At 40.9% G+C, this 20,179-nt stretch overlaps 1 protein-coding gene across 1 annotated transcript; it reads right to left on the reverse strand.

Annotated features, from left to right (window-relative positions):
• Positions 1–2,422: 2,422 nt before the first annotated feature.
• On the reverse strand, positions 2,423–10,363 carry LOC148147401 (uncharacterized). The gene is made up of 7 exons (XM_087995618.1): positions 10,296–10,363; positions 9,815–10,129; positions 8,498–8,818; positions 6,484–6,597; positions 5,925–5,968; positions 5,322–5,423; positions 2,423–5,125 (listed from the first exon to the last, which is right to left on the reverse strand). The coding sequence occupies exons 1-7, from the start codon at positions 10,348–10,350 to the stop codon at positions 4,949–4,951; spliced, it is 1,128 nt and encodes a 375-aa protein (XP_087851744.1). The 5' UTR covers positions 10,351–10,363; the 3' UTR covers positions 2,423–4,948.
• Between the last annotated feature and the right edge of the window lie 9,816 nt (positions 10,364–20,179).

Below are 20,179 nucleotides of genomic sequence, written 5' to 3' on the forward strand. Positions count from 1 at the left end.
TGCCGACCACAAGGGCATTGATTGTCAGTCAGCACAAAATCTTCGGCTGTGAGTCAGGCACAGAGAAACTGTTCAGATCAAAAGAGAAACCAGCACAGCAGATGCAGACAGAAACTTTGTCTCTCTGTATTCTCTGCAGTAGGGCTCTTTAATCCAAAAGAAACCGAGGCTGTCTATCCTTCAGAAGATGCTACAATTTGTTATTTTCAATTGTAGAGGATGAGCGACTCACCAGGTCACTTTGATACAGGGAGAAATTCAAGTGAAGGAACCAAGTAAGAAAGTAGTGCAAATAGGGCACAATATAATTTGGGGAATAAAAACTGTTCTTCGCACCAGGAGCAAGTGACCCGAAGGATGTGCTGCCTGTCTGATGGAAAAGTTAAAGATATCTGATCAGGACTAGAACAAAACTCGCAGAGGGACGGGAAGGATCCAGTTGCTGATATCTATGCTGGAGGTAGTGACACTGATAGGACAAGAAAGAATGTTTTTCTGAAATATTTTGAACACTTAGGAGCTAGATTAGAAAGCAGTACATCAATATAATGAACTGCAGATGCTGGAAATCGGGACCTTGAGTTGTTGAACTCGATACTGAGTCATCAAGGCTGCAGGGTCCCCAAGCGGAAAATGAAAGGCTATTCTTCCAGTTTGTTTTGACTTTCACTGGAGTGCTGCAGAAAGCCTGACTGAAAGATGTTGGCCTGAGAAAACAGTGGTGCATTGAAGGTGCAGGCAACACGGAGCTCATGATCATTTTTGCAGGTATAATGTAGATGTTCTCCAAAGCGGTCCCCCAGTCTAAGCATGGTCTCTTGTATAGAAGACAACAGTGTGAGCACCACCATCCACATCCAAATGATTATAAATCGCCACTTCCGCCAGCTCCAGTAGGACGCCAACACGAGATACGTATTCCCATTTCCTCAACTGTCAGCCTGCGGCACAGCGAGTTTCCAGTGGGAAACCTACGCCTGCTCCTGCTTCTCTCCAAATGTTGCCCCAAACCCTACGGTACCTTGCCAGACAATCGCAGAAGGTGTTACGCTGTTCCGTTTATTTCCTCCCTCCTCACTAAACAAGGTCCCAGGCACACATTCCAAGTAAAGTAGCTATTTACCTGTACTTCCTTCAAAAGCGTTTACTGTACACACTGCTCACAATGTCGTATAGTGAGGCAAATCGGTGGCATGAAGATAAATCCCAGTCATTAATTATTTGCCATGTTGGTTCTTACTTCCAATCAAACTGGATCCACAGCTGGATAAATTTTATCTATACTACCATTCACTATCACACTGACATTTGCCTTTATTAATAAAACTGCCGTACCTCATCCTGTTTCTGTTTTGCCTATTCTTCCAGAACACTGAATACCTTTGAACATAGATTTGCCAAAACTAGCCACTCTGCAAACATGTCCCTGTAATGGCTATCAACTCATATTCAATTATTTCTATTTAAGCTGTTCTTTCGGCCACCCAAGCCCTTCAACGTCAGCATGGTTCGTCATCCAGTCTGCGTACTCTGTCGAGTTCTGTTCTAACTTTATAAACTTCTGTAAAATCCGTCCTTTCTTTCAAAGCAATCCTTAGCAATTCAGTTTGTGCACACATTTAAGTTTTGACATCCCAGGAATTATTCTGGAAAAGCTTGTTAAATTCCATCTATTGCTAGATCATACTTTCTTATAGGCAGAGACCAAAACTGCACAGAATGCTTCTGCTTTGGTCTCACCAAGGCCCTTTACATTTGCGGTATATATCCCTGCAACTCCATTCTAATCTTTTAGCTTTGGAGGTCAACATGCAAAGTGCTTCTTCAACACCTGCTGCGAAGGCATGCTAACTGTAAACGACTGGTATATAACGTTATTCAGATCTCAGCTTCACACACCACTACTGCCATTCAACATACGCCCATACCAACCAGCCCCACCTCCTCCAATTCCAAACGACCACCACCGCCGCATTTCCCCCGCACTTGACTTCCTGGTTTCCTACCAAATGGATAACCTCATGTTTAACTGAAACGTAAGCATTTCTGCAATCGCCTTGCAGCTAACTCTCACATTAAGGCCATCTGCAAACATATGGAACTTACACTTTGATCGCTTACGTATGCATTAATACACATTGAGAATAGCCGAGGTCAAAGCTCTGACCACTATGGTGCGAATCACTGAGCGACACTTGGAAAACGAAGCATGCATAGCCTCTCGGTGCTTCTTGTCTGTCAAACAGTTCTTTATTAAGGCTAACCTCTTCGTGACACAATGACATGATAAAATAGTTATATCAAGCCACTTTATTCCAAGAAATGGTTTACTTCAACTTAATTGAAATATTTCCGAACCAATTGGTACAACAAATGCATTACTAAAGTTGAAACTGAATGTTCAAAACGAACAGAGGCATGGTATTGAAAAACGGAATCTGTGTTCATGTTTGTAGCTTCATAGCCAGGGACACAGATTCGAATCTACTCTCGGGCGACTGTCTTTTTTATGCAGTTTGCACATTCTCCCCGAGTTTGCGAGTGTTTCCTCCGGGTGCACTGGTTTCCTCCCATGGTCCAGAGATGTGCACGTTAGGTGAATTAGCCATGCTAAATTGCCCACAGTGTTCAGGGATGTCTAGATTAGGTGCATTAGTCATGGGAAATATGGAGTAATAGGGTAGGGAAATATGTCTGGATGGGATGCTCTTCAGAGCGTCGATGTGGACGTGTTGGGCCAAATGGCCTGTTTCTGGAGGAATTCTATGATTCTAAAATTGGGACTCACACTAAGTAATGAAACACTGAGTACAAAATTTCCCTTTTGGTATTTTTGCCTTGCAATTGAGCTATTCAGGATTAAAAACTTACAGTCGAAGCATTATTTATGACAGACACAAATGGCGATGCTTCCCTACTAAATGTCGAAGGGCAAAAATTTCCATGCTTAGGCAGGCTCCCTCCTGTGAAACAAGAGCCAATGCTGACACTAATGATAGGGACAGGGAGGTACAAAGTGCTGAGGGAATTTTGAGCAATGGGTTATGTTGACACTGACCCTCATGGTGAAACATCCTGACACATTTCCTTTACCTTTCAGTACAAAAGTGCTAGTGTCAATTAATGTTATTCATATCAGTGAGGTAAGCACCACACATAGTCAATGCTTCATCGTTGCCAGGCATTAGGAGGGTTCGGCCATGGGTATCCGTGTGATATGGTTTCACTGATAAAGACCTCATGTCAGAAGATTCCTACAGCCACCTGCTGCACAAGTGGAAATACTCATTATGTGTATTCTTTGTCATTGTGATTCACATTGTGCAGCTCAGAATTCCAGCAAGATCGAGGAAAACAGTGATAGATCTTTGCCAGCGTGGCTTCCAGGCACCTCCATATTTGAGAGTCCCAGAACATTCAAACTCCTTTGTTGATCGTCCTTCTATTGAACCACCATGGGCTTTAAATCTCCACAGGTCTCCACTTAATCTGTCCATATGTCCACCGCCATGCGCATCCTCACTCACCCCCACTATCTCTCGTATCTTGGAATATGAGGGGACCATACCGGGCATGGTCTTACACTTATCCTCCTCCTTGCCACAGTGACCGTTACTGCAGATGATCCATGTTTCTCCCTTACTCCTTTTCTAACTGTCCTTTTACATGACGTGGTCATTCAAACATAGTTGCTGCAACCCTTTCACAATTGTCAGTCCTCCTACCCCACTTAGCCTGAAGCATCCAGACTGCACGATGAGATTGCCATGTCTCCCTCAAGTGACAACAGTCTCCCTATGGTGGTCCCAGGTGAACATAGAAACCAATCTCGACTACTCGACCCTTCAGCTATGATCGACCATTGAATAAGATCATGGCCGAACAAATTTTAACCTCGATTTTTCATTCCCTTGGTCATCAACAATCTAACAATTTCTGCTTTAAATCATTTTAAGGTTCTATATCCACTGCTTTTTGAGCAAAGGGACTCACACTCCTAAGAACATAAGAATATAAGAGCCACAAGCAGATAAAACCAATTCCATCCCTCCAGTCAGCTTCGCAATTCGACACAAACATGATTGATTTCCTCTCGTCCTCAACTCCGTTTTCCTGCCCGTTCCCTATTACTCATTCATCCTCTGAGACATTTTCATTTCTCAGCCACTTTCTGTTTAGTTTCCGTGAACGGACCTAATAGGACAGCTCTGGGCAAGCTGTGGCCAGATTCTTCACTCGTGTCTATCAATCTGCCGAGTAGTTTTAATCCCGCCCATGGACTAATCTCCGTGAAGCAACAGGACTGGCGATATTCCAGTCCTTAGACTGCAGACTCTGACCAAGACCAACCTGATCAGGGACCTCACTTTTCCTTGTCCTTCAGAATTATATTAGAGATTGCTCTTGACTTTATGTTCCAAATCATCCTGAAAGCTTTGTACCACTATGGACTACTCCCTTAAGGCTTTGAGACATGGCTGTCTGCTGGCTGCGCATGATAGCCTTTGGCTCATAAACTGTTGGCACTGATTGTAGGGTTAGACTGATAGAGCACATTGCCTACATCAGGTTCAATGTCCTTTTGATAAAGAATTGCTCATCTGCAAGACAAAGTTGCACGGTTTTGAGACTTCGCTAATAGTAGAGCAAAGCATAGATTCTGAGATGATGCAAGAGGTCAGTAACTGAATGCAGGAGACGCGAGCAAACGAGGCAGAATTCCCTGCACTCAAAGTGTCTTTCCACCCGACTTTCAACACAGGTCATTGGTGCTCTTAACAACATCAACGTAAGATTAATCTGGTATTAGAGTACAAGCACTAACTATTCCTATCTGATATATCGCTGCAATACTTATACACGGAGAAGTGAAATTTAACACGCCTGAAGTTCAAATCTGAAAAAAATGCAATCAAAACACGTCCAAATATCTTCTGCGTCTAATTCGTTACGGCTTGCTATTTCTTGCTGGTGCATAGTTATCTTCTGTTCCTTTTCGTCTTCCAGTCTGCAGCGCTGCATACTCTGTGCCTTCTTTGGGATTGTGGTACTTCTCCGGTTTCATTGGACTACTCAACGTTAGCGCAGAATATGTCACCTTATTAGCGACAGCGTCTTGTGCGACCTGTAAAGGCAGCATTTAGAAATATTGTTGAAGTAATATGGAACAGGATGTCCTCAAAGTGGTCATCAGAAGGACATGGAAATGATTTTCCGTATCTCACATGGTCAACGTCAACTAAGGCAAATACCTTAACTGACAGCCTGAATCGCGATTTCATCATAATAATGTAAATTCTTCTTTGGTTATTCAGTCTTACCTCGGCGTACGTGCTTCTCTCTGCTTCAAATATACGTCTTGGAGTTCTCCTGCCTCTGCTGAATTCTACCGCAGTGTATTGCACACCCTCCGACGGCGCTTCCTGCGAGGAACAGATGCTAAATATTTCATTAAGTCCCTATTTCATGTCTTCAACAATTCGTTCGCCAAGCAGGGAACAAATGTACCCTTGGCCCGACTTCACTTGCAGAATCCACGTTTCAGATATATTCACGTGATTACAAATACTAATCCATTGTGGTCAATTTTAAAAGCTAAACTTTTTTTCACATGCATTTTGTAACACAATGTTTCAATGTCAATAAGTGTCAGCATTGGAAAGGATTTAATTTCAATCGAAAGAATGACTGAAAGCATAAAGTGCTATTAGCTAGAAACATTCTCATAAATATGACCAGATTTTAAAAATACAATTAACATTATTTGTCAAAAAGAATATTGCACCAACTGCATTTCAAACGTCATTGGGTGAGCATAAACTTCAATAACCTTAAAGCGTTTTGAGGTGATTAGCATATTTCTGCCATCATTGCATGCGTCCCGGGCATTGCAAACCCCTGTGGTGATGAAGGAATGAACTTACCACCTTGTCACGACGATCCGGTTGCCTTATGCATTCTCCATCATCTGCATACCAATGAAATATAATTACACTATGAGATGGAATTATTAATCCAGTTTCCGTATGGAAAACGAAGCTTTACAATTCTGAACCAAAGCGATAGAAAAAGACTGTCAATCTTCAGTTGATACACAACAATAATGAAGAAGGGAGAATATGACATGGTCAACATCAGTTTCTAATCTTCCTGTTCGTAAAGGAACAATGATTACTCGGAAGAGGAATCACATTACCAGCTTCATTTCTGGCAGGGTACAATTCATTAGTTATGTTCAAAAGTGACGTTTTTTTTGGAAACTAATATTCCTGAGAATTATTAACATTCTGATAACAAAATTATAACTTTTTCTGCGTTATGAAATGGGTCTGGAACAATCTGAGCTCTCTTAGAAAGTAATCAATTGCGTTTTCAACTTTAAATCATTTGGCATTCTCCAGAACATGCTAATTCCCCTTCATCCCCTTTATTGTCCTCAGACTTCAACTGGATCGAAAATCAAGAGTTGACAGTATTTCTTACTTCTGTTAGATCGAAGCCCATATCGCTTTACAATTATGGTCATAAGCACGAGAAACGAAAATCCAACTGCCGCACAAATTGGAGTCCAGAAAATGAGTGAACTTTTGATACTGTCTGCAAAATTAAGAGGACATTAATTGCTGGTGGTGCTTGGATAGGAACTATTAAGAACTGTAAGAACCGCATTATTGAAGGGCAGTGAAAAAGCAGAAGTGCCAAATATTCTTTCAGTTGAATGTCGAAATCACTTCCATTTCCAATAGATGGCAAATTCTGAATCAGTTTTGGAATGGATTCTTGGTTTGTACATCAAAAAGGACTGTTTTGCAAAGGTCGGGACACAAAACTGAGTGATTACCTTTGGTCTAAAATACTGTTCTTCTTGACTTTGTTACGGATTAACACACGTTTTCTTGAAATTAGAGTCATGATCTCACAAGCATTTTCTTCGCTGGTCACATCAAATTCTGAAATGGGGCGATCGGTTGACGAACTTTTTGCAAATAAATGAACTGTCTTTTTGATATTCATTGTATAACAAAGGACAGCTACTGTTTTGTAAATTGGCATTTTATGAGAGGACTAAATATTGTCAAAGTTAATGCATTAACTTTGCCGCACCATAGACAAGTCAAGTCCTCACATAAGCTTTGGGTTATGTGTGAGACCCATCCCGTTTGAACGTGCCCTTGAGAGATAATACAGTACTTGATAAGGGACGACTTAGAATTCTGCCCTGGACACAACCAAGTGGGGATGCAGGTTGAGCGAACCCAAACAATACAATGACCTCCCTGCAACAGTATAGGGAAAGTAGGCACTCGTCAGGAATGAAGTAATTTTACACGGAAGCAAAACTGGTGAATGAGATGAGGGCAGAAACGGATGAGGTACAGTTAGTAAGTTTGCAGATGACACCAAAATTGGAGGTGCAGTGGACAGCGAAGACGGTTACCTCAGATTACAACAGGATCTGAACCAGATGGGCCAATGGGCTGAGAAGTGGCAGATGGAGTTTAATTCAGATAAATGCGAGGTGCTGCATTTTGGGAAAGCCAATCTTAGCATGACTTATACACTTAATGGTAAGGTCCTAGGGAGTGTTGCTGAACAAAGAGACCTTGGAGTGCAGATTCATTGCTCCTTGAAAGTGGAGTCGCAGGTAGTTAGGATAGTGAAGAAGGCTTTTGGTATGCTTTCCTTTCTTGGTCAGAGAATTGAGTACAGGAGTTGGGAGATCATGTTGCGGCTGTACAGGACATTGGTCAGGCCACTGTTGGAATATTGCGTGCAATTCTGGTCTCCCTCCTATCGGAAAGATGTTGTGAAACTTGAAAGGGTTCAGAAAAGATTTACAAGGATGTTGCCAGGGTTGGAGGATCTGAGCTACAGGGAGAGGCTGAACAGGCTGGGGCTGTTTTCCCTGGAGCGTAGAAGGCTGCGAGGTAACCAGCAGCCTGCGAGGTTTACAAAATTATAAGGGGCATGGATAGGATAAATAGGCAAAGTCTTTTCCCTGGGGTCAGGGAGTCCAGAACTAGAGGGCATAGATTTAGGGTGAGAGGGGAAAGATATAAAAGAGGCCTAAGGGGCAACCTTTTCACGCAGAGGGTGGTCCGTGTATGGAATGAGCTGCCAGAGGATGTGGTGGAGGCTGGAACAATTGCAATATTTAAGAGGCGTTTGGATGGGTATATCAATCGGAAGGGTTTGGAGGGATATGGGCCGGGTGCTGGCAGGTGGGACTAGATTGGGTTGGGATATCTGGTCGGCATGGACGGGTTGGACCGAAGGGTCTGTTTCCATGCTGTACACCTCTATGACTCTATAATTACTACTACATAAATAAAGGAATTAGAATGTGAATAAGGTCTTGTTGCATTCAACACAAATGACAATTCAATATAAGGAATTAAAATATGGCATTTCCCACGAAAACATTGCAGATTAGTTCTATAATATGCACACTTCATGCGATGTATTTTGTTACATACTATAACAATAGTTAACTCGCCTTGTTGGTCTCCAGAAAATATGGAAATAGTGTGGACGATGACAGCAGGAGTCTTTAGGGAGACGTGAGATACTGAACAGGTATACATGGTATTACTAGAAGGAGGTTGAAACACAGCCAACGAACTGGATACTTCATACAGCCCCTCGCTGTTCTGCACTTTATTAGTATTTATTCCGACTGTAGTTTCGGAGCCGTTTATATACCAGGTGAGAGTGAAATCCTCCGGATAAAATGGAACTGTTTCACACAGAAGGGTCAAAGAAACTGGTGAGTTTCCTTTATTTAACTTGGACGTAATTTTCAGTGGTACTGGAGAAACTGCATGAAGAGAATTGAAAAAGCCATGTTATTGGACAAAACCGGAAAATGTTAAATTTGAGTATGCTTTTCAACCGCTCTGTTTTATCACAATCTCAGCATTCAAAGACGCAGCTTATTGTCTACATAACTTTATGTGCAAGCTTTCGAACTGTGGCATTTATTCACTTTTACTTGAAGTATCGGCTCCAATACTTGCTTTTTCTCAGCAGAAGAAAACTACAATTTGCTTAGCACTGTTTGTCTCTTGTATTTGAATAACTTAATTCAAATGAGCCCGGGCAGTGGAAAGGACAAAGAAAATAATGTTCATCAGCCCTTGTGCTTTGACGCTCACATGAAGAGTAACGATGAAAATGCTGCTTGTCGTTCAAATGACGATTATTACGTTAGCCAAATTTCAAAACCAAAGTATTGTTACTGAAGAAATATATTAAATCTGTTGAACCTCAGGAGCTACAGATTCTCTGTATTGTTTTAGATACTGATTGGAGGGCACTGATTCTACTGCGTTGTAAGCTTCAAAATGTGACTTCTTTTGCATTGCTCCCCTTCATCAGTAAGTAACTTCACTCTGGTTTTCAAGCCATAACGCGAAAATTATGTAAAAGTTAATTTCTGTCCGCTTCAACCTCAGAAGGGGTAATTGGAGGTAGTCAGGACATCAATAACACACCACAGACTAGCTACATTGTTGTGCTACGATTTACATAAGTTGCTTGTTTTCGAGTATATGTGTCGTAAATTCTGCTGGTAAACACCTGGTATTTAAGGTGCCTTTGGAATTATAATGGTTAATAGTTACAAAAGTTTCAGTTTTCTGCCTGTGATATTGATTGTCCAATTACAATACTTTCAAGAGAATCGAATTACCAAGTGTAGGTCGCCGCTCAAACGATCAGTCCCCATGATTAAACTGCAAACGCTCATGAAATAAGCGACCAGAAAATATCTTGTTACTTCGAAATATTTCACACAGTTTGCTCTCTCACTTACCGTGCACAAGCAAATGGGAACCAGTTCCATTTATTTGACCTATTCTTTGATAAATCACACCGCAGTGGTAGACTCCAGAATCTTGAATGGTAACGCTCAGCAAGTTACAGAAAGCTGACGTTTCATTGTCAGCACCAACTCGTTTTCTGAAACGCCTCTGAAAATGATCATTTCCAATCTGCTTCCACCAAATAACCTTTGGTTTTGAACGGGGCCGAGAGCTGGGGAATGTGCAGCGGAAGATAACGTCCTCCCGTCTGTTCACAGTTATTTCTTTGGGCGTTTGAGTAACACTGAACGAAGTGTGATCCGCAGCTGTTAGAAACAAAGTAAGATACAGATAACTGTCGTATACGGCATCAAGATAGAAGAATTCAATACTTCAACAGAGAGATGAATTAATATTCTTTAAATGAACGAGGAGCTGTTTCGAAAGCCTTTAATTAATTAAAGCAGATCTGTCAATTAAATAAGCAAGTACCAGTAAGAATAGACTCAAGTAGAATCAAACCGAGAAAATTCATCCTCGCTGTCATTCTAAGCAAAGGATTCAACTGACAACTCTGTACAGTTCGTGCGAGTTGGTAACTGCTGAGATTCTTTTCCGGTTTGTTTTCTACTAGATATGTCACAATGACGTTTAACATTCTGAGAGTGTGTTTGGTAATTTGAACCTCATATGTTCAATATTACTTTGTAGTTTCTGTGTTTATTTCACGTCTGAAATCACACGTATCACTGGAAACAAAGTTTCGGAAAAGTCATTTCATTTTCAAATACAAAGTTAACTCACACTGCTCATGTCCGTACTGTTTCTAAACACGAGTTGATTTGACTCCATCGTTCTCCTGGTCAGTGCGTCCAGATCTTAACCACAATTTTGGGCACGTGGCACTTGTTTTGACTTTTATCATAATGGAAGGATCTGGTTCTTGTAATTTCCGTTAATGTGATCAACAACCTATTATCATTCCTTTCCGAGTTCTTATAATATGAACAAGGGCATCAAATCTCGTCTCAACTTTCTCTCCATAAATGAAAATTGCCCGAGTTTCTCCACTAACTTCCTCCTTCATCCATGGAATCAGGCATGTTTTGTGTCAGTCATCTCTCAATGAGTTGGGATTTCCTTTCTGTGCTAGAATTTTCTGGGTGCAAATTACACTCCAGGAAGAGAAGACAAAAGCCAGGAATGACAGTAATGAAACATATTGCATTGGCAGGGGTGCCGCCTTTCCAATGGATGTTAAATAATCCATACAGATTTTTTTCAAAGAAGCGCACTGGAATTATTGGCGTTCTTGCCAGTATTTGCGCTTCATTCAGGATAAAAACGCAGATTTTTTTTAAACGGATTGCCGATTGCAGATGTTGGTAAAGGAGAATAAGCGTTGAAGCATCTTCGATCATTTGAAATGCCCAGGGCTTTGGACAGTTTGAGAAAGGGGTGACTACATTATTAGCCACTGTCATAGACGTGCAGACTATAACCTGTGCCTTTGATTGACGTCGTATTGGTTTTTATGACAGAGGATGGAAAGAGAGCAGTGAAGAGAAAACCGGGTGGTGACATGCAACAAAGGTTGACGAGGTAATAGGGAAAAGGAAGACTAAGATGCAGCAGCATATTGCAAGTTGAGCGTGCAAACAACTGTATCGACTATCAGAAGCAGTGTTGAGCCAAATATGGGTGGTTTTCAGTTTGGAAGTTCACATATTTGAAATACTAGCTAAATTATGAACCCACGAAGGCAAGTGAACCCAATTTGAATAGGCGCAATGGAGGACATGGTGTAGGGCTCCAGCAGTGCAGTAGTGCTGTTCTTAACTCTGAACCAGGAAACCTCATGCCTTGCCTGCTTCAAACGTGTGTAATAATGTCTGAAAATATTGAATAGAATTTGTCTGGCGTGCACGATACCCTAATCAGAAAGTTTGAATTTTTTTAAACTCAGGAATTGAGGAACTTTCAAGGCACTGTGCGAGCTAAAGAAGTTAGAATTTGTTTTTTTTTGCCAAGTAATGTAATCCTCGTATTTCGATTTTCCTAAAACATTAAATAACTTATAGAATAGAATTCAGAGAATCCCTACAGTGTGGAAATGCGCCATTTGGCCCAACAAGTCCATACCAACGCTCCAAAAAGTATCCCACCCAAACCCATTCCCCTACACTACTGCTCTACATTTCCACTGACTAATGCACCTAGCCTACATTTTCCTGAACACGATGGGGAATTTAGCATGGCCAATGTACATAACCTGCCATTCTTTGAACTTGTCAGTGTTCTCTCTGTTGATTTGGAGGTGCTGGTGTTGGGCTGGGTAGACAACATTAAGAATCACACAACAACAAGTTACAGTCCAGCAGGTTTATTTGGACGCAATAACATTCAAAATGCTGCTTCTTCATCAGGTGGTAGTGAAGCAGGACCAGCAGACACAGAATTCATAACAAAAGATGACTTTGATACATTGAAAAAACCTAGATTGTTAGGTCATTCATCTTTTACAATGGATTTTCTGGTTACGGTTCTTTAATATGTAACTCCCAGAACTTATTTTAAACCACATTCTCAAACTAATTTAAGGTTTCATAACAAAAGCTGACAGCGCAACTCAGACAATGCCTTACAGCTGCGAAGTTAGATTCTATCTGTATCCCAATTTTGAGTCAGACTGGTTCTATTCCAAAGCGGAATTTATAAATATTATATTAATTCATTGCCTGCATTGACTGCTTGCAGTTACTGCATTTTTAAGCAAAATAGAACGCATTTTGAAGTTTAATTCTGCAAATACAAATTCACCCCATTAACGTATATGCTTGTGGCATGCAGTAGAGAGAGATTGTGTGATAGCAAAGGAGCAGAGCAGAAGCTGATAGCCTAGTACGGTACCCATGAGAATGGCCTCGACCAGGTCATTGGGTTCATGTCACACAACATGGGACCCCATTCCAACATCGTATATGCACAAACAAGCACACACACACACTTTCGAATGGATTTGCTGGTTCCATTCTTTAATATGTAAATCTCAGAACTTCTGAGTCACATTCTCAAGATCATTTAACGTTTTATAACAAAGGTGACATCTCAGCTCAGACAAAGCCTTAAAGGTGTGAGGTACTCACACAGACCCTCTCTCATACACAAGCTCTCTCTCAAATGGACACACATACACCTCTGACACTCACACCACGCACGCACCCTCTCACAGGCTTATACCCCATCACACTCACATCCACACTTTACCAAGCTTCCACACACGCAAACACATATTCTCATACGTGCATTAAACTCACATAACCACACTCACTCCATCTCCCTCTTCTGCTTATGGGATGAATTTGTATTTGAAGAATTATATTTGTGGATACATTCTACTTCGCTCAAAAAATGCAGAAACTACAAACAGTCAATGCAAGCAGTCAATCCATTTAATATTTGTGAATTCCACTTTGGAAATAGAACCAGTCTGACTCAAGAATGGGATACAGACAGACTCTCACCTCACACGTTTAAGGCTCTGTCTGAGCTGAGATGTCATCTTTGTTATAAAACTTTAAATGACCTTGAGAATGTGACTCTGAAGAAGTTCTGAGATTTGCATATTAAAGAACGGAACCAGCAAATCCATTCTAAAACATGAAATACTGAACAATTTCGCTTTGTTGAATGTATAATTGTACCACTGTAATCTTTTGCTGTAAATTCTGTGTCTGCTGGTCCTGCTTCACAATCACTTGATGAAAAAGCAGTGCATCGAAGGCGAGCGCTTCCAAATAAATCTGTTGGACTACAACCAGGTGTTGTGTGATTTTTAACTTTGTCTCTTTCTGTTGGCAGTGGTTGGAAACAGTTCAAGCTCGAACAGAGAAATTGCGAGTTATTCAAGATGAACTAGTGAACTGGTAACAGTTATGTACACAATGGCTAATACTCGGACCAGTTAAGGGTAAGGCGAGCAGTATTGGTACCTCAAGGAATGATCGACATTGATTAATATGACATAACATCTCTGATAGTATCAAAGCTGATCAGACGATCATGGATGTACCACAACACGAATTTCGCCCTTTGGCGTTACTCCTGGAGAGAATAACAACCGAGCAACCCCTCGCCAGGAGGTGGGCGGAAAAGAATGAAGGAACTATGCAGACTATTCTGAGGTAATGTGTTTCGATTTCAATGCAGTTTTAAAGTAGTAGAGGGTGACTTGTGTAGTTTCCTTTAACTGCTTACAAGTTGTATTTGGGAATATTTTGATATTTGGATATTTCTGATACTTGGTATTTTTGATACATTTTAGAATAAAAGAGTAAATTGATTAAGGTAAAGTGTACTCTGCCTTGCAAAATTCATTCCATTGTGAATAACTGTTGTCTGTTGTCTCAGGCAGAGGCAAGCAGCAAACCCGATACAAAGATGGCCAAGGAACACAGTGGTGTGTTGAAGTGGCACTTGAAAAGTGTGACACTGGAAAAGTACAGCCAGTCAGGCAGCATCCGAGGAGCAGGAAAGTCGATGTTGTGGGCATAAACCCTTCAATGAAATGCAGCAGGCAACAAGAAGCTCCAGATCATTTTTGCGGACAGAACATAGGTGTTCTGCAAAGCGGTTCCCCACTCTGCACTTCATCTCTTCCATGTAGACGGGAACCACGTTTTTGAGTACCAGCATCCACTCCAAAAGGACTGCATACCATCATTTCTGCCACCTCCAACAAAATACCACCACCAGATATATATTGCTGCTGCCTCCCTTGTCAGCCCTCCACATGGACAGCTCCCTGCAGGATATCTTGGTCCACTCCTCCTCCACTCCAAACGCCGCCCCACACTCCGCGGTACCTTCCCATGGAATCACAGAAGTTAGAACACATGCCTTTTACTTCCTCCATCCTCACTACCCAAGGGCCCGGACACACCTTCCAAGTGAAACAGCGATTTACCTACACTTCACTCAATCTCGTCTACTTTCCTTACTGCTCACCATATCCAATAGTGAGGAAAATCGGTGGCACATTTACAACTCCACTCAAACTGACTTTTACTTCAGGATGTATTTCATTCATATCACTAGTCACTACCACACAGGTGTTTTCCATTATTATCAAACTTTATTAACCTCAGCTCCTCTTCCATTTTTCTTCTTCTTCTTCCAGAACACTGAATACCTTTGAATATACAGAAGCCAAACTTGGTCACTCTGTAAACGCTATCAACTTATATTCAGTTGTTGCTATTTATGTTGTCAACTCGTCTATTATGTTCATTTTATGTTAGCCTGCCTGACTCTCACACACCCACCATGGTAAAAGGCTTGCCAGTACTAAATTAACGACTCGTGTGTGAGTTTAAATTATACAGTGACTTCAAGTTGATGGTCCATTATCTCTTTTCATACTTTTTTATTTGAGCTAGGAATGTTGACTTTTTAGTTATCTTATATCATTATTTTCTTCGACTTATTCTAGTTTTCCATTTTTTCTTCAACGTATCCACACATTTTATCTTTCAAGGATTTTATTCATTGGGGTTAGGAAGTTGCTGTTAGATCATATTATTTCCTAAATTCTCCCAATTGACCAGATTTACTGCATTCAGCGCCAGCCAGTGGGCATGCTTTTCACTTGTGATTTTTGTTTGGAAGGTGGTAACACCATGTCGGGTATTACACATGGGTCACATCCTGACATTTCCAAACTTTTCTTTGGATTTTGAAACTGCACGCTGCAGTAACCAAATGACTTGCAACAGAATTAGTATTTTTCATAGCATCAAAATTCATAGAAGCGTTCTCTCATGACACAAAGTTTTAAATGTGTCGGTGCAAATCAATTTGAATGTCCAGTTCACCTTATGCCACTTCATTTCTCTCGCTAACTTCTCAATTGATGTGTTAATACCTCCACATTCTTTTCCTCCCAATGTATAAGTCGGGCCTTTCGAAAGTTAAACATTTCCTTACTAGATTTCATGACCAGGATTTCTCCATTTTCAGCAACTGCAATATTTACCTGTTTTGTCAGTATTTGCTATCACTCTTATGAAATACTTTTCGTCACTTCATGCTCAAAATTTTATGTTCCAGTTCCCTTTTCATCTTCTTTCCCGCTTCCACTCTATTCATCCCAAACTCTATCACGATCTTATGTAAGAACTTAAAACGTGGGAGCAGAATTAAGCCGTTGATATGATAAACTTCAACTTCATTTTTCTGCCTTTTTCCTCCATGTGTTGGTACACATACTAATTTTAAAACCTGCCTATGTCAGTTTTGAATCTATTTCAGCAACTGTCTGGCATACAAGTCCAAAGATTCACTGCCAACTAGTACAAGAAATTCACCCTAACCTCGGTCTTAACTGAGCATCCCTTTACTCTGAGATTATGTCCACTGGCCCCATATTCTCTCAAGAAGTGAAACAGCATCTCCAGTTGTACCCTTAAAGTTCCTAAAGAATCATTTTTGTCATAAGGTATTCTTCTAACTTCCGAAGAGTAAGTTGGGTCCGTACTCAATCCCTCCTCATAATATAGTCCCTCTAAACCTGGATAAAGATGGAGAACCTTTACTGGACTGCCTCAACGTGACAAATCTTTCCCTCGATCAGGAGACCAAAACTGTTCACGGTCTTCCAGCTATGGGTTTAACTTTTGCTTTTATATTTTTAGCATGAACTCCTTCTTTATAATCCATTCTCTTGAAAGTTGCTGTGTTTTCTCTCTTGTTCAAGCAGGTTTAACTGTTACTCAATCTTAACTGACTCCAATACCTCCCTTGGAGTAACAGTTCTTTCTTGTATTCGACAAAGCCCAAACGCTGGTCTAGTAGTTCAATTATCTTTGCCTTCCTGGCTCTGGTTGGTAATACATTTGCCAAGTCGATCAGTCTGGCTTTTGTTATTGCTTGAAAATTTGTCAAGGATTTCTCAACTGCAATAGCATTCATCTACTTCCAAAGACAACTTATTTTTGAATGCTGAGGCTGGTATCTGCCCTTAAAGACTTACCCTATCTCCAGATGCAATCTTACATTATCATCATTCAAAATATGCTGGTGGCGAGCCCCCAGACCTTTGTCACAGCTGAACACCAATAATCACATCCCCACTCTGAAGCAAAGCAAATCAGATGGTTGTTGCCAGGTTTAACTCAAATGTCAAAATTGATCCCAGAAAATGCAAAATAACACATTCTCCTTCTAACCTTCCAACAGGCTAAGTGAACGATTTTATTGATACCGTTGACTTCAAGAAAAAAGATTACTTTGTACGTTAACATGCTGAAGCACTATCCCTGATGCTACATGGAATAGACACTGACAGATCTGTCAGATAATAAGTCCTACTTCAAGAACATGGAACATGGATATTACAGGATAAACAGGAAAACGAACATTTAATGATTGATTTTAGATCAGTTATAATCACTATTTGGAGTTGATTAATCTAATATTTGGCTTAAGAGTAACCAATGTAGATCTTGATGGTCCAGCATCATGTGGTCGTGTGCTTAATTTCATTTGACAAAAAAATGAACCATGGGATTGAAACAGGGTAACGGCGATAATCTAATGCTTAAAGTTACATCTTTAGTTTACAGGTTGAGAAGGGTATATTTAATTTCAGATCCTTGGATCCAAGGTTGAATAATTCCAAACTCATTGCCCTTTATCAAGAAATTAGAGCAACTGCATTCTTCTACCTTTTATTCCTCGAAGTTTAATGATTAATTAAATAAAACCTTTGCATGAAAATTAAATTTTTACATATGTATTTAGTTTGCTTATTGTTAATCCTTCTATCCTTTCAGATTGACTTTCTTAGAAATTAGTATACTATTAATAGACATATGTTGAAGGATGTCAACCTTGGATCCTAAGTGCATATAAGGTTGGAGAGACAGTTAGAGGCAATGAGAAACTTACAAGAGCAAGGGGGTGTAATAGATGGCAGCTATAGGAAGGGATAAAAGTTTCAGATACAGTCACATGATGGGGTAACTCCAGGAAAGGTAAGAGAGTATTGGAAAATATAGGGGGTGGTAGGTTCTCAGGGGGGTGTAGCATGAACAGACACATTTCTGGTATTGAGACTAGCTCTATTGCAATGAGGGGTACGTCGGGTTCCAAGAGAACAGTTGTGTTAAGGAACTATCTAGTCCGATGTACAAAGAGATGTTTCTGTGGCCAGCAGTGAAAAATTAGAATGGTGTGTTGCTTCCCTGATGCTATCATCAAGGATGTCTCAGAGAAGGTGCAGAATATTTTCAAGCGGGAGAAGGGCCAGCAGTACGTCATTATATACATTGGAACCAATGGCATAGGAAGGGAAAAGGTTGAGATTCTGAAGGGAGATTACAGACAGTTAGGAAGGAATTTAAAAAGGAAGTCGTCGAGAGTAGAAATATCTGGATTACTCCTGGTGCTACGAGGTAGTGAGGGCAGGAATAGGAGGATAGAGCAGATGAATACATGACTGAGCAGCTGGTGTATGGGAGAAGAATTCACATTTTTGGATCATTGTAATCTCTTTTCGGGGAGAAGTGACCTGTACATAAAGGACGGATTGCACCTAAATTGGAAGGGGACTAATATACTGGCAGGGTGATTTGTTAGAGCTACTCATGTAAATTTAAGCTGGTAAATTTGCAGGGTGTGATCCAGGGAGATGGGGAAGAAAGAGATCAATCTGAGACTCGTACAGTTGAGAACAGAAGCGAGTCAAACAGTCAGTGCAGATAGGGACAAAGCAGACAACAAGGGAGGACTGATAAATTAAAATGCATTTATTTCAACGCAAGGGGCCTAACAGAGAAGGCAGATGAACTCAGGGCATGGTTAGGAACATGGGACTGCGATATCGTAGCAATTACAGAAACATGGCTCAGAGATGGATAGGTCCGGCAGCTTAACTTTGCAGGATACATATGCTAAAGGAAAGATAGAAAGGGGGCAAGAGAGGAGGGGAGTGGTGTTTTTGATAAGGGATAACATTACAGAGAGGATGTTCCCAGAAATATATCCAGGGAAGTTATTTGTGTGGAAATGAGAAATAAGAAGAGGATGACCACCTTACTGGGATAGTATTATAGACCTCCTAATAGTCAGAGGGAAATTGAGAAACAAATTTGTAAGGAGATCTCAGTTATCTGTAAGAATAATGGGGTGGTTATCATAGAGGTTTTTAACTTTCCAAACAGAGACTGGGACTGCCATAGTGTTAAGGGTTTAGATGGAGAGGAATTTGTATAGAAGAAAATTTTCTGATTCAGTTTGTGGATGTACCTACTAGAGAAGATGCAAAACTTTACCTACTCTTGGAAAATAAGACAGGGCAGGTGACTGAGGTGTCAGTCGGGGAGCACTTTGGGGCTGGTGATCAAATTCTATTAGTTTTAAAATAGTGATGGAAAAGGATAGGCCAGATCTAAAAGTTAAAGTTGTAAACTGGAGAAAGGCCAATTTTGACGGCATTAGGCAAGAGCTTTCAAAAGTTGATTGGGGCAAATTGCTCACAGGTAAAAGGATGGCTGGAAATTGGGAAGCTTTCAGGCATGAGATAATGAGAGTCCAGAGAAAGTACTTTCCTGGTAGGGTGAAAGGAAAGACTGGTAGGTATAGGGAATGCTGGATGACTAAAGAAATTGAGGGTTTGGTTAAACAAAACAAGGAAGCATATGTCAGGTATAGACAGAATCGATCGAGTAAATCCTTAGAAGACAATAGAAGATTTAAGAGGGAAATCAGGAGGGCAAAAAGGGGACATGAGATCGCTTTGGCAAATAAAGTTAAAGAGAATCCAAAGCGTTTTTACAAATACATTAAGCACAAAAGGGTAACTCGTGAGAGAATAGGGCCCCTCAAAGATCAGCAAGGCAGCATTTGTGCAAGGGAGCAAAGATCAGCAAGGGAGCCGCAGAAAATGGGGGGAGACACTAAACGAGTATTGTGCATCAGCACGTATTGTGGAAAATGACATGGAAGATATAGAATGCAGGGAAATAGACGGTGACAACTTGAAAAATGTTCATATTACTGAGGAGGAAGTGCTGGATGACTTGAAATGCATAGATCTGACGAAATACAGGGAGGACTTGCCAATTGAATACAGAACTGTCTTCAAAGTAGATGACAGAGGGTGGGGTGGAGGGTTGTTTGTCATACTGGAAGCCTGTGACCAGTGGAGTGACACAAGGATCGGTGCTGGGTACCCTACTTTTTGTGATTTGGATGAGCGCATAAGAGGTATACTTAGCAAGTTTGCAGATCAAACCTAAATTGGAGGTGTAGTGGACAGTGAAGAAGGTTACCTCAGATTACAACAGGATCTTGATCAGATGGGCCAATGGGCTGAG

Source organism: Chiloscyllium plagiosum, unplaced genomic scaffold (assembly GCF_037043375.1).
Source record: "Chiloscyllium plagiosum isolate Xiang-an unplaced genomic scaffold, Cpla_swu_hap1 HiC_scaffold_17, whole genome shotgun sequence".
In the NCBI taxonomy this organism is placed as follows: domain Eukaryota; kingdom Metazoa; phylum Chordata; class Chondrichthyes; order Orectolobiformes; family Hemiscylliidae; genus Chiloscyllium; species Chiloscyllium plagiosum.

What these genes read in the sequence shown, in the direction of transcription:
- LOC148147401 (XM_087995618.1), bottom strand. Translation starts at nt 10,350, where the DNA reads ATGACAGCGAGGATGAATTTTCTCGGTTTGATTCTACTTGAGTCTATT. An exon ending in ACTTGAGTCTATTCTTACTG is followed by an intron (nt 10,130 to 10,295) that starts GTACTTGCTTAT and finishes TGTTTCTAACAG; the next exon opens with CTGCGGATCACACTTCGTTC. An exon ending in ATTTTCTGGAGACCAACAAG is followed by an intron (nt 6,598 to 8,497) that starts GCGAGTTAACTA and finishes TTAATTTTGCAG; the next exon opens with ACAGTATCAAAAGTTCACTC.